The sequence below is a fragment of the Bicyclus anynana genome, chromosome 9 (assembly GCF_947172395.1).
Source record: "Bicyclus anynana chromosome 9, ilBicAnyn1.1, whole genome shotgun sequence".
In the NCBI taxonomy this organism is placed as follows: Eukaryota; Metazoa; Arthropoda; class Insecta; order Lepidoptera; family Nymphalidae; genus Bicyclus; species Bicyclus anynana.
The window spans coordinates 15,551,686-15,563,999 of record NC_069091.1 but is presented as its reverse complement, the minus strand read 5'-3'; the positions used below and the strand labels follow the sequence as shown (position 1 = coordinate 15,563,999).

The window sequence follows — 12,314 nt, the reverse complement described above, 5'->3', positions numbered from 1 at the left end:
TTGCTTTGGGAAGTACCTACCATGTTTCAAGGGTCTAAACAATCTGAAATACACTGTTATTAAAACAAACTTTGAGTAAGTACGAGTATCTCTAGCGTAGGGCTACCATAGTGTCTGGCTACTGGGTTACATGATGTTTTCAAGATAGGTATCTAGGTAGGAGGACCTTCAAAACTAACTATCACAGTAAAAACCCCCTAGTTGCTGTCAACTATTGTAGGAGCAAAAACCGATAGGCTTTATAAAACGATTACTACGGTGTAAAAGACAGATCATCGTAGACTTTTACACAATAATGGTAATAAAAAAACAAAAACATATATTTTTTAATATTTGCAATTTTTATTACATAAAAATAAATACATCAACCTGTGAATATACTATTCCATTAAAACATTAAATAGGTTTTTTTGAAAAATAATCTGTAATTTTTCTAGTTAATTTCTTCTTTACATCAGGAGACACCTCCGTTAGGATTTTATCATCGACATCCATAGCCGAATGTTTTTGATGCGATTTTTGTGGACTTTCAAAGTCAGACTTTCGACTGTTATCCTCTACTTTCTCCCCTTCATTGAATAGTCTCACTTTAGGCGTAGATATTTTGCTATTTTCCGCAGTTTCTTTTTGCTTGGCTTTTTGTCCAAAAACAGAGCTATGTGGACTTTTTAGATTCAACTTTCCACTGTTTTCGTCTAGTTTCTCCATTTCTTGGAATAATCGGGAAGTTTGGTTAGGTGTTTTCATGTTTTCCACCTTTTTATCTGGACTTATTAACAATCTGGGGTCCGCCATTTTATTTGAACAAGTTGACATTTTGTAGTCGCTGTCTCCAATTTTATGTGAACCAGTCGACATTTTGAGGTTGCTATCCCCAATTGAATTTGAACTAGTCGACATTTTATGATCGTTATCTACAATTTTCTCTGGACTAGTAGACATATTGTGTTGATTTCCTACTTCGATTAAACTACGCGACATCTCTATTTTGACCTCATTTTTACCAATATCATCAACGTTATTAAAAGTTTTTTGAATTTTATTCTTAACTTTGAGTTTGGCAAGTGTGATGTCAAAGTCATCAAAGTGGAAATCAACGTCATCGAACATGTCGGGCGATCTGTCGAGAGCTAACTCTACTGAGAGGGGCAAACTGTATTGCTCGGTTTCAGTATTCTGAAAAAAATATTTGACTGTCACTTATTGTAAAAAAAAAGAGTTCTTTTTAGACAAAGACACTGAAACACACACTATTATTTTACTGAAAATCTCAATATTTTTAGCCCGATTCTGGATTGGAATCCAGGAACTCGCGATCGAGTCCATTAACATTGAGAGAGTTTTGCATTTTGTAATTTTATTCGGTAATCCTAAATAATTAAGATTACAAGATACAAAGCTCGTTTTTTGGAACAATAATTATTTTGATTATTTACAGTTTTTCATCAAATTCGTAAGCTGAACTATGTGTCTATCACTTACCAAATTCATAGACTCAGTTTTTGTTTTCACAGATTGACTATTGTTCGATGACTCAGCACCATCCAAAACTTTTTCCAAAAACCTGTACACATTAGTCTTCAATACATCAGTTTTACAAAACTCCAGAATCAATCCGTACAGGCCCCCTGAAAGAAACACTTACATTAATCTAAAGTTATCTGAGTACTTTAAGCGGAAGTGACGTAACTGGCTCCCGTTCACTTGATTTGTTTTTAAATGTCCTTTTTCTTGGATTGTGTGCCGTAGACTCCTTAATGAGACCTCAGCGGCGTCACCGGGAGTTTAAACGATGCTTCTGCGCTCGCTGCTGAAGTGACCGGAAGGTAGAAGTAGAAGGATGGGCGGAACGACTTTTTAACACCTCCGAGACTGGGCCGTTTTAAAAGGGTGTTTTGGCATGAGCGTATCAGTCCGGGCACCCCCGAGATTGCGAGTTAAAAAGCCCACATCCTGGTGAATTTAGATATCGGTGACTTCACATTCGCCGGCAAAGACGTCCAATGCATAGCTTTAAGCAATGTGTTAAAAAACATTTACTTCAAAATCAAAATCAAAAATCATTTATTTCAAGTAGGCTCAGTTTACAAGCACTTTTGACACGTCAGTTGACTATTTGTAAAGATTCTACCACCGGTTCGGAAGGCAGGTTCTGCTGAGAAGATACCGGCAAGAAACTCAACAGTTGCTCTTTTGAAAAAGTCATACAGTATTATAATTTACAATTGATAACAATTACAATTTCTTATAGTTTTATTTCCTGTGTGAAGGTGGAAGCTGATCCAATGGCCTCCAAGCACCTTTGTCGTTAAGGAACTCATCAATAGTGTAGTAAACCCGACTAAGTAAATGTTTTTAACACATTGCTTAAAGTTGTGCATTGGCAAGTCCATCACAGTCTTGGGGATCTTGTTATAGAAGAGTACACCACACCCAAACCCACAGAAGATTTTTTTACTCTTTGGAGACGATATGCAGAAATAACTAACTTATGCCCGTGTCTAGTAAGACGTGGGTTTAGATCTCCTTTTCGTTTGTACAAATTAATATTTTGTCTTACATATATTATACTGTTATATATATATTGACAGGCTACTGTTAGTATACCTATTTCTTTAAACTTTTGACGAAGGGACTCGCGTGATTTTAATTGATATATTGCTCGAATTGCTCTTTTTTGAAGTACAAATATAGATTGTATATCGGCAGCCTTGCCCCACAATAAAATACCGTAAGACATTACGCTGTGAAAGTACGCAAAATAAACAAGCCTAGCTGTATCGACATCAGTAAACTGTCTTATTTTTCTCACGGCAAATGCCGCTGAGCTAAGTTTACCAGACAGTTTTTCTATATGAGCACCCCACTGAAGTTTACAATCCAAGGTCACTCCCAGGAAAACTGTGGAACTCTCCATTTCTAGTGTTTCACCATCGATCATTATAGACTTATCTAGTTTTATAACATTTGGCAATGAAAACTCAATACATTTAGTTTTCTTGGCATTCAAAAGTAGATTATTTGCAGTGAACCAATGCGACACATGCGATATGGCACGGTTTACGTCGTCAGAGTTATCTTTATTTCTGTTGGACTTAAAAACTAAGGATGTGTCATCAGCAAACAGTACAATCTCACATATGTCGCTGACATGGTATGGTAAATCGTTTATGTACACTAAAAATAGAAAAGGACCCAGAATTGAACCCTGTGGGACGCCCATTATGGTAGTGGAACCGTGCGACTTTATATCATTTATGCATACCTTTTGTGTTCTATCACTGAGATAAGAGGCAATGAGATCAAGCGCAACACTTTTGATGCCATAGTGGCTTAACTTGAGTAAAAGAGTGTTATGGTCAACACAATCGAACGCCTTGAACAGATCACAGAACACACATAGCATTCTTAGAACTTTCCCATGCTTCATAAATATGTTTTAAAAGTTTAGCCCCTGCATCAGTTGTATTGCGACCTTTTGTAAAACCTTTTGTAAAACTTAGTCGAGGTTACTACAACATTGATGAGTTCCTTAAAGATAAAAGCGCTTGGAGGCCATTGGATCAGCTTCCACCTTCACACAGGAAATAAAACTATAAGAAATTGTAATTGTTATCAATTGTAAATTATAATACTGTATGACTTTTCAAAAGAGCAACTGTTGAGTTTCTTGCCGGTATCTTCTCAGCAGAACCTGCCTTCCGAACCGGTGGTAGAATCTTTACAAATAGTCAACTGACGTGTCAAAAGTGCTTGTAAACTGAGCCTACTTGAAATAAATGATTTTTGATTTTGATTTTGACGCTGTTTAGCTTGTGTTTGTGTTATCTGGGAAGCGTTGTCGGTCGTCATGTCATCATCAGGATCGTTTTTCGAGTATCTAGATCTACAATCGGCGTTGGAATCAGGGGTGTAATTGCAAGCCTCGACCACTAGTTGGTTTGGGGTGAGTGGCGGGTCTCTCAAAATAAGTTTTCGAGATCTGTTTTATATATTGGGCTTATTGCTTACAAACCACGGGGCTCCCGTGGCCGGACGTTGATTCGGTTCTGAAGGATCTAGAGGGATTTAAAACTCGCATTTGGGCGGTGGGCCACTACACAAGTGTTTCAAGATCATTATTGTCTTATACAGTGGAGGAATAATTTTTTCCTTGAAATGGAGGAATAATTTTTTTTCAGCTCATTTCAGAGGGTCAAGACGACTCACATAAGCAGCTCTTTTTCTGGATTACTGTATAGAATAAGTAAAATATTTCCTGTAAATGACAGATGATTTATTACTCAATTTTATAAATTGTTTTCAATTTGTGCTTTTCAAACAAAACAATCGCGTCGCATCGGATCAATTCAGAATGTCATACTTGCGTTACGACAACGCACGAATGTGGAAATATCCATCTTGACACTTACCAACAGTAACACCATGCTTCACCAGCAAGTTGTACACTTGTACCATACTGTCCCTGAGTGCTGTGTCGCCGAAGGTATAGTATGCCATGGGCCTGCCCGCCTGCGTCAACGCCATCATCTGTATAAGTGTTTTGAGCGCCGCTGTGCCCCCAAAAGCTCCGCAGCCCCAGTTCCCAGTGGCCACGCCGGGGTAATGCGGCCCGGGGTCGTCTGGGGTGTAGAACGAGAACCCCACCCAAGCCTGGGAGGAAATTTTGAACATCAACTACGAGTAAAACTCATTTACGTCTTAATTATACCTTTATAGCAAAAGATCTCTCTGATACTCATCACGATCGTAATCGAAAACTGCGTGACGTACAAAGATGACATTTGACAGGGACGTAGTTTATGGTTAGAAGGCGTCTACTAACCGATAAGAACGGATGTGCAACATGGCCGGGCTCCAAAGCTAACTATGGGATTTGGAACCATGGTTGCTTTGGAAGGTCCTTCATAATATGAGAAATCATGTTATGTACCACGGCATTGCACGTAAGAAAAATTGCAGAGAGAGATTAGTGCAATATAACGTTAAAACTGCCGAGAAATTATTGCAATATTATATAAAACTGCCTAATTGGTTTAGTGGTTAACCATGTCACCGTTTGACGTCGGATGACGAGGTCCTGGTTCGGACAATAATGTATGTTATTTCATTTAAGGTAAACATCAGGAGGTACTGAGATGGTGGTATCAGTATCACCCCCGTGAACAGTTGAGCACGTTAAGCTGGCGGTCCTGGTTATGGTCGTCAAATCTGATTGTGATCATTAATTAATTTAACATACCCTAAACCCGCCAACCCGGATTGCACATCCCCTCTCCTATAAAGGAGGCCTTGCCCTGGCTTAAAAAATAGGCTTATTTGATGAAAAAATTAATTTACTACAACTACAATACACACCTTGTTCAGTTCTCTATTGACGGCTTCCTTGCGATACTCCTGCAGTTTGCTGTGGAAGGGCATGGCGTCTATCGCCAGCACGGCGCACCGTCGCCTGCCCGACGAGTCGTACGGCGTCTCGTCTGCGAAGTCCCCCGCCCACTGGAAACTGTGCCCGTAGCCGGTGTACGTGCTGAACTGTTCACAGCCTGCAATATACTGAATTGTTCACAAGCTGCAATAAACTGAATTTTTCACATGCGGCAATAAACTTAATTGTTCACAAGCTGCAATAAACTAAATTGTTCAAAAGCTGCAATAAACTTAATTATTCACAAGCTGTCAAAAACTGAATTATACACAGAATATAATATGATTTAGGCTATTCGTCGTTTGTTGTTATCAATCCATAATCGGGTCACTGCTGAGCTCGAGTCTCCTCTCAGAATGAGAGGGGTTAGGCCAATAGTCCACCATGCTGGCCCAATGCAGATTGGCAGACTTCACACACACAGAGAATTAAGAAAATTCTTTGGTATGCAGGTTTCCTCACGATGTTTTTCTTCACCGTTAGAGACACGTGATATTTAATTTCTTAAAATGCACACAACTTAAAAGTTGGAGGTGCATGCCCCGGACTGGATTTTGGGCTATCACGGCTCATTATTAGGCTATTCATTAAATATATATTATAGAAGCCTATAATAAACTGAATTTATTATATCTTAAACTAAAATATTCTGCAATAAACTGAAATGTTTCCAAGCTATCATAAACTGAACTATTCACAAGATGCTACAATGTGACACAGGTTAATCAGGCACGCTTGCTTGTGCGGTTTTTAACAAAATCTGTAGTCACACTCAATCTTCAATTGAACCTTGTAATGACAGAGTTCACTTACCAATCATCATCAATGCTTCATTTGGCCTGAGACATTCAGTGAAGAGCATTGATATTAACAGTTCGGGGCATATCACGAACCTTATCTCTTCTTGAACACTGCCATAACCCAGCACTCCACCACCGAGAAATCTATAAAAAGGAAGCTAGTTCAAGATCATTTATTCGCCCATATACAGTCCACAAACTTTCTTCACAAACAAACTAGTTTTTCTAGTTCTTTAAGCTTTTGCGTTAAATCTACCCCACCGAGACACTGCTTTCAGATATGCAGCAAAAACAAAACGCAACTCACTTGTTAGCAAAATCAACTTGTATCAGTCCATGGGCATCCTCGATGGTATTCTCGGGGTCCACGTGCAAGGGCAGCGTCGAGAGCGGCCTGTCGCTGGCCGGCCAGTGCGGCTGCGCGCGCGGCGCCACCGAGCGGCGGGCGAAGGTCAGCACGCCCACTGGCACTGTACTGGAATGTGTCGCCAGCGCGTCACTACATTAGCATTGTTATTGTTGTTATTCTCCCGGGGTCTACAGGGGCATTGCTGGCATTGCAAATCACGGGCGCACCGTGGTTTGTACGCAATAACGATCTCCATACAGACTTAGATTTACCTTCAATAGCTAGTTACATGAAACAGCTCTTTCGAAACTATTTCGACAGAGCTGGCATCCATCCCAACTAATGGTTGAGGCCTGCAACTACACTCCCAACCTTAACGCTAACTTCAAGCAGAGGCGTCCCAAAAACATCCTTTACGATCCAGACGATGACACGACGACCGACAATGCTTCCCGGGCAACACAATCACAAGCAACAGAGGTCCTCGATATCTAACGTCACCCGGACGTGGGTTTTCTAATTCACGATCTCGGGGGCGTCCCGGACTGATTCACTCAGGACGCGGTTACACCTTTACAAAAACATATTATTAAAGTATCAGAATATTACCTTTTTGACAAACGCGCCTAAAATAATGACATATGCATTTCAATTTTTCCAAGACGTCTGATGATGGTTTGGTATTGTACAATCTGAAAAAAGTACATATTTAGTTGACTCCAAAAAGAAATAAGCATAAATTTCGATTAAACATCGTGATACAAGGTGCTGGGGAGCTTTTCCTCTGGGGTTTTTTTCTTTACCGAAAATTAGTTTGAAAATGTTCAAGACACATGTATTCTAAAATCAATGTTTTTTTTGTAAATACATCCTAAAATGTGTCCCTTATACGCTTCCTTAAAATTATGACGCAGCCAAGTTTTACGTATTTTAAAATGCAACGGTAAATAAAGGCGTGTGTTACATGGATAGTCAAAATATTTGAATTACTTTATATTAAAGGATGAAAAAATACATTAATTTATAGTTAAAAAATATTAGTTATACTATATGTGGATTTGAACACCTTGAAGTTATGGGAATTACTCCCGAGCAACCTGTGTAAAAGCAAAAGATCTCATCACAACATCTCATAAACCACTTGACATAAAAAGTTGTAATTTGGCAGCAAGCTAGCTCTTAGTTAGTAGACGTCCACTAAAAACGGGTTTTACTAGAGGACCAGATCAAGGTAATCTAGGGATAGACGAAGTCGCGGTCGTCCGCTAGTATGTTTATAAATATACAGTAAATTAATTTTTATTCTAATGATAAGCAAGTATGTTCATAACTTACACATTAAAATTAATGTGAGGGTACTTAGAGTACTCTGCATCTTTCTTGTACGTATTCCTGCGAGGGAAGGTGCAGAAGAATGCATTCGCTAACAGCGACGATATCTGCTGCTGTGATAGAGACACTGAGCGATTCTTGTGTTGTCTGCAATCATCAGATGAAAAATTACATCAGTTTAGATTTTCTTTTGCCTTAAGTATTTAAGTTTATATAAAGTAAAATTGCAGTAAAATGCGAAAAAAATTTAAGTTTTTTTTTAAATATACAATTCTTTAAGTAGAAATTTGTGCACTTACACACTTGATTTCTATTTTATTTATGTCTGTATGGGATATATCTAATTAATCACTTGGTTATTTTGTACATGTTTTGTATTTGTAACATTTGTTTTATCGGGTGATACAAAGTTCACCAGGTCAGCTAAGTAGGTATTTAATAATAATAATTGCATCCACACTTAGTAACTAAGAAAAATTATCTTGGGCCTTGTGTATGATAAAATACTTAAACGAAAAAACTTCAATGTCAGGTGTTTTTTTGACAAAAAAATATACTCACTTTAACAAAGGTATAGGTGATTGTATCAACTTTGGCAATGCCAAAGCCAGCTTGACGATTTCCGGCAAAGTGACATCAAAGAAATATTGAGACTCCTCTTCATCCAGGGTCTATAAATAATAAGTTATAAATTTTTATAATAAATTATGCAACAAATTAACTACATATTAATTAATCACAATATCATCACATCTAACTTTTTGATCTATAAATAAATATTTCTATGAAATACCTTCAAGTCACAGAAGGTGTTCATAGAAATACATAGAAACCAAGTATTGCAGTAACACATTGCTTGATGCTGCTGAGCTAACTACAGACAGCTACAAATTCGTACCTACGAGTATAAGCTCAGTTAAATGGGATATGGAAATTTTGGTCTTGTTTAAAAAACCATTTGTAATATTTAAAGAATAAAAGACAAATCACTATTTATAGTAATAGCAAATATGTAAGAATAGAAGTATTGCAACCATGCTTATCAATATGTCAATACAAATAAATAAAATTAAAGAGTCTTTATGTGATTTCAAGATTAATTCAAATTGTCTGTCTTTCGGATTGTCTAAGTTAATCTTTAGATCAGCTGAACCGATTTTAACTAGACTTTCACTGGAAGATAGAGGAGATTATTGAGTAACATATAAGCTACTTTTTATCCCCAAAAATAAAAAATCCACAAGATTTGTAAAAAACTGAATTTCACGCTTACAAAGTAGTGAGAGTCAGTTAGTTTATGTGGTGTTCTATTATAAGCAATGGTTATATAATGAAGTTAGGTGGGTCATATGAATGAATTGTCAATAATAATTACATCAAACAACTTATGCAACGCTTGAAAATGCCATCTATCCTTGAACTGCGTATTGTAACTGAGTATAGCTTCTTCTAACTCAGTACTATTTCTTATGGGCTTGTTGAGAGCATCCTTTATCATCTCCCATCGGCTCCTCAAGTCACTTTTACCAGCATCCTGTAAAAAACATTAAAGTCATCCTAACTTTACTAAACTGTAACTTTAAAGTAATCCTAACTTTATTCATTCAATAATTATTTTTAAAATAAATGCAATATATATTAAATACACCAGGGTTACCTTACCACATGCTAGGTGCACAATAGGGTACCTGACTTATATCAAATTTTATATAAACAATATTAATTTCATGTAGTACATAGAATAACGGTCCAAAATATATTGATATCAATTAATAAAAGTTAAGGATTTCTAGTGATACTTTATTTAAATATGTCATATTTTTTTAAATTGTCCAAACATCAAAAACGATGTCGTCCATTTTGTGACTTCACTAACACACTAGATGTACTAGTCAAAGTAATTGTTAACTAATGTTGCTCAAATGCTCCATTTGTTATTAGTGACGTCATGAAACAGTTGACATATAATGTCATGGCCGACAGCCATTTTGGCTCGTATTGTCAAAATCATATTTAAAAACTAAAATTTTCATGTAATCATGTCTCAAAAATATATGAAAAAATATTTTTTTAAATCTAGTAGAACAATAATGAACTATTTATAAACATTTAAAAAAGTTTCATCTAGCCTATTTTATACAAATATCAATTAACAAGACTACTTAATTTATAGTTTATTGTTTACATCAACTTCAGGCAAAAACACTTACATTTGGGACAGGATACAAGCTGTGTTTGGAAAATGGCATCCTCACATGCTCATGGTCCCACTTTTCCTTGCCAATCTGAGGCTTTGGTGGTCTGTCCAACTGTGTACCACTCCCCGGTATATGGTACAGGACCGCATGGTCAAAACCAGGTTGAATGAGAGGGAACTCCGGAGCACCCCAGGGGGACTGAGACCCTATGATATGGGACATAGGAACCCCTTTGCAGTCATGGTCAGCGGCCATAGTCGAGCATGGTAAGACACTCTGGAATATTTTACCTAAAAGTAACAAATTCTCAAAATCAATCAGAAACACCTTTTAACAGTTACTATATAGTATGTAGATTTCTTTAATAAAATAATATTTGTGGATTTTGCTTAGGAGTTTGAGCAAAATCATTTTAATACACTAACTGTAATAATGTTTAAATTATCTGAGTTCCAATATCTGGAGGCCCCCTTTGAACTGTTTTAATTGAATCACTGAAATATATATTAACCCTGTACTTTATTAACTTACTAGCTGAACGTGCACAGTTTCACCCGCGTTGTTCCCGTTCCCTTAGGAATGCGGGGATAAAATATAGCCTATAGCCTTCCTCGATAAATGGGCTATCTAACACTGAAAGAATTTTTCAAATCGGACCAGTAGTTCCTGAGATATTGCAGCATAGAAGAGTGTTATCTTACAATGTGACTATAATTAAATACCAAAAAAAATTATGTGTCAACCTAAAAACAGCAAAAACATTAATTAAGTCCATACCCATACTATTTAGGGGTTTAAGGGGAGGCTAGTACCAGTCAGTGTACCTGCAGATGGATTAATGACGCTTTGATGACCAAAAAATTGCAGTATATCCATTCCCACAGGCTAGATTATAAAATGTCTCAAGCCGGTATCAGGCAGCAGCTACACTTGTGTGAGAAATCTTGCTCTGTGCTGACCAACTAGCATGCCAGGTGTGGTCAGTATTGGGCAAAACTTTGAATGAATGGCAATTGTGATATTTGGAAGTCCCTACAAAAGGCTTATGTTCTACAATGGTCGTCTATCGGCTGATATGATGATACTATTCAAACATGCTGCGCACTACAAATACAAATACAAACACTATAATGTACTTATATTGAAAACATATCCTTATTAGTGAAGTTCTAGAAATATTAATATACAGGAGTATCTATTAACAGTCTATGAACATGATAAAACTAAATGGATTGTAAATAAATTTAGAAAACTTATGAAATGAAAACGAACTTAGAAATGAAAATGTTTACAAGAAATACGCATTTTATAATTGTTCACCCTTACGCAGGGTACCCGCAGGGTATACGCAGACGCTATTACCCTTCTATATGGAAAGCACCAGCTGTTAAGGCACCTGACGCATGGATAAATTTGTAAGACACCATATTAATACGTTTCGCTCAACATATTAAACTCGCAAGAGATTATAAAGTGCGGCGATATCGCCGCAGTTAAACGGAACGGAACCGGCCCAGAACGCAGTAATGGTGAGTGTGAGACCCAGAGTGTCTCAATGTTTGTTATGTGTTTATAAGTTTTGCCTTTGATTCTGTAATTCTGTATATGTACTAAAAATACTTACGATTTACTAGTAGCGCTCTAATAAAATGTCTACATTTATACATGTAAACACAAAAAGAATGGTTTTATTGTAATGAGGATACAAAACAAAAATGCAATCACAAATAAAGTGTGTTTTTTCTCTACAGAGACAAAAATGACGTTTCATGTGTTGCCAGATTATTATATGATAGGGATAGGGACGTCACAAAATCGATATTAAGGAGTTAAATGATTGCTTAGTATCGATTAGTCAGATATGGACCAAAAAATATAAAATAATTTTCATTTATTGTAATAATTATTATCTATGAAAATATTTAACTAATTCACGATTTTATCAATGCATTCAGAAAAATATATTTGTAATTCAATTACAATGAAAAGTATTTTTCGCAAAATATTAATCATTGGATAGTACCTATAAACATAGCTGGGCGTTAACTCGTTAATCTGTTAATCGTTAATTAACGAAGTTAACATTTTGATTAACGGATTAACTTTTAAGTTAATTTTTAAAAATGTTAACGGACACGTTAACTTCCGTTAATATGCAGAAGTCCGTTAATCATTAATCCAATGCCTACTATTTACCGCGCGACGCA

General features: G+C 36.7%; 1 protein-coding gene across 1 annotated transcript; it reads right to left on the bottom strand.

Annotated features, from left to right (window-relative positions):
- Nucleotides 1-320: 320 nt before the first annotated feature.
- LOC112047638 (poly(ADP-ribose) glycohydrolase) lies at nt 321-11,856 on the bottom strand. The gene is made up of 12 exons (XM_024084812.2): nt 11,732-11,856; nt 10,120-10,397; nt 9,285-9,443; nt 8,471-8,580; nt 7,913-8,056; nt 7,187-7,269; nt 6,536-6,698; nt 6,242-6,372; nt 5,359-5,546; nt 4,413-4,653; nt 1,483-1,628; nt 321-1,176 (listed from the first exon to the last, which is right to left on the bottom strand). The coding sequence occupies exons 1-12, from the start codon at nt 11,772-11,774 to the stop codon at nt 397-399; spliced, it is 2,466 nt and encodes an 821-aa protein (XP_023940580.2). The 5' UTR covers nt 11,775-11,856; the 3' UTR covers nt 321-396.
- Between the last annotated feature and the right edge of the window lie 458 nt (nt 11,857-12,314).

Bases quoted from the DNA above. Each gene is read 5' to 3' on its own strand.
- LOC112047638 (XM_024084812.2), bottom strand. From the start codon at position 11,774: ATGTATAAATGTAGACATTTTATTAGAGCGCTACTAGTAAATC. The intron at 8,057-8,470 runs GTGAGTATATTT...TGATGATTGCAG, and splicing joins TCACCTATACCTTTGTTAAA to ACAACACAAGAATCGCTCAG. The intron at 5,547-6,241 runs GTAAGTGAACTC...AGTATATTGCAG, and splicing joins TGAAGCATTGATGATGATTG to GCTGTGAACAGTTCAGCACG.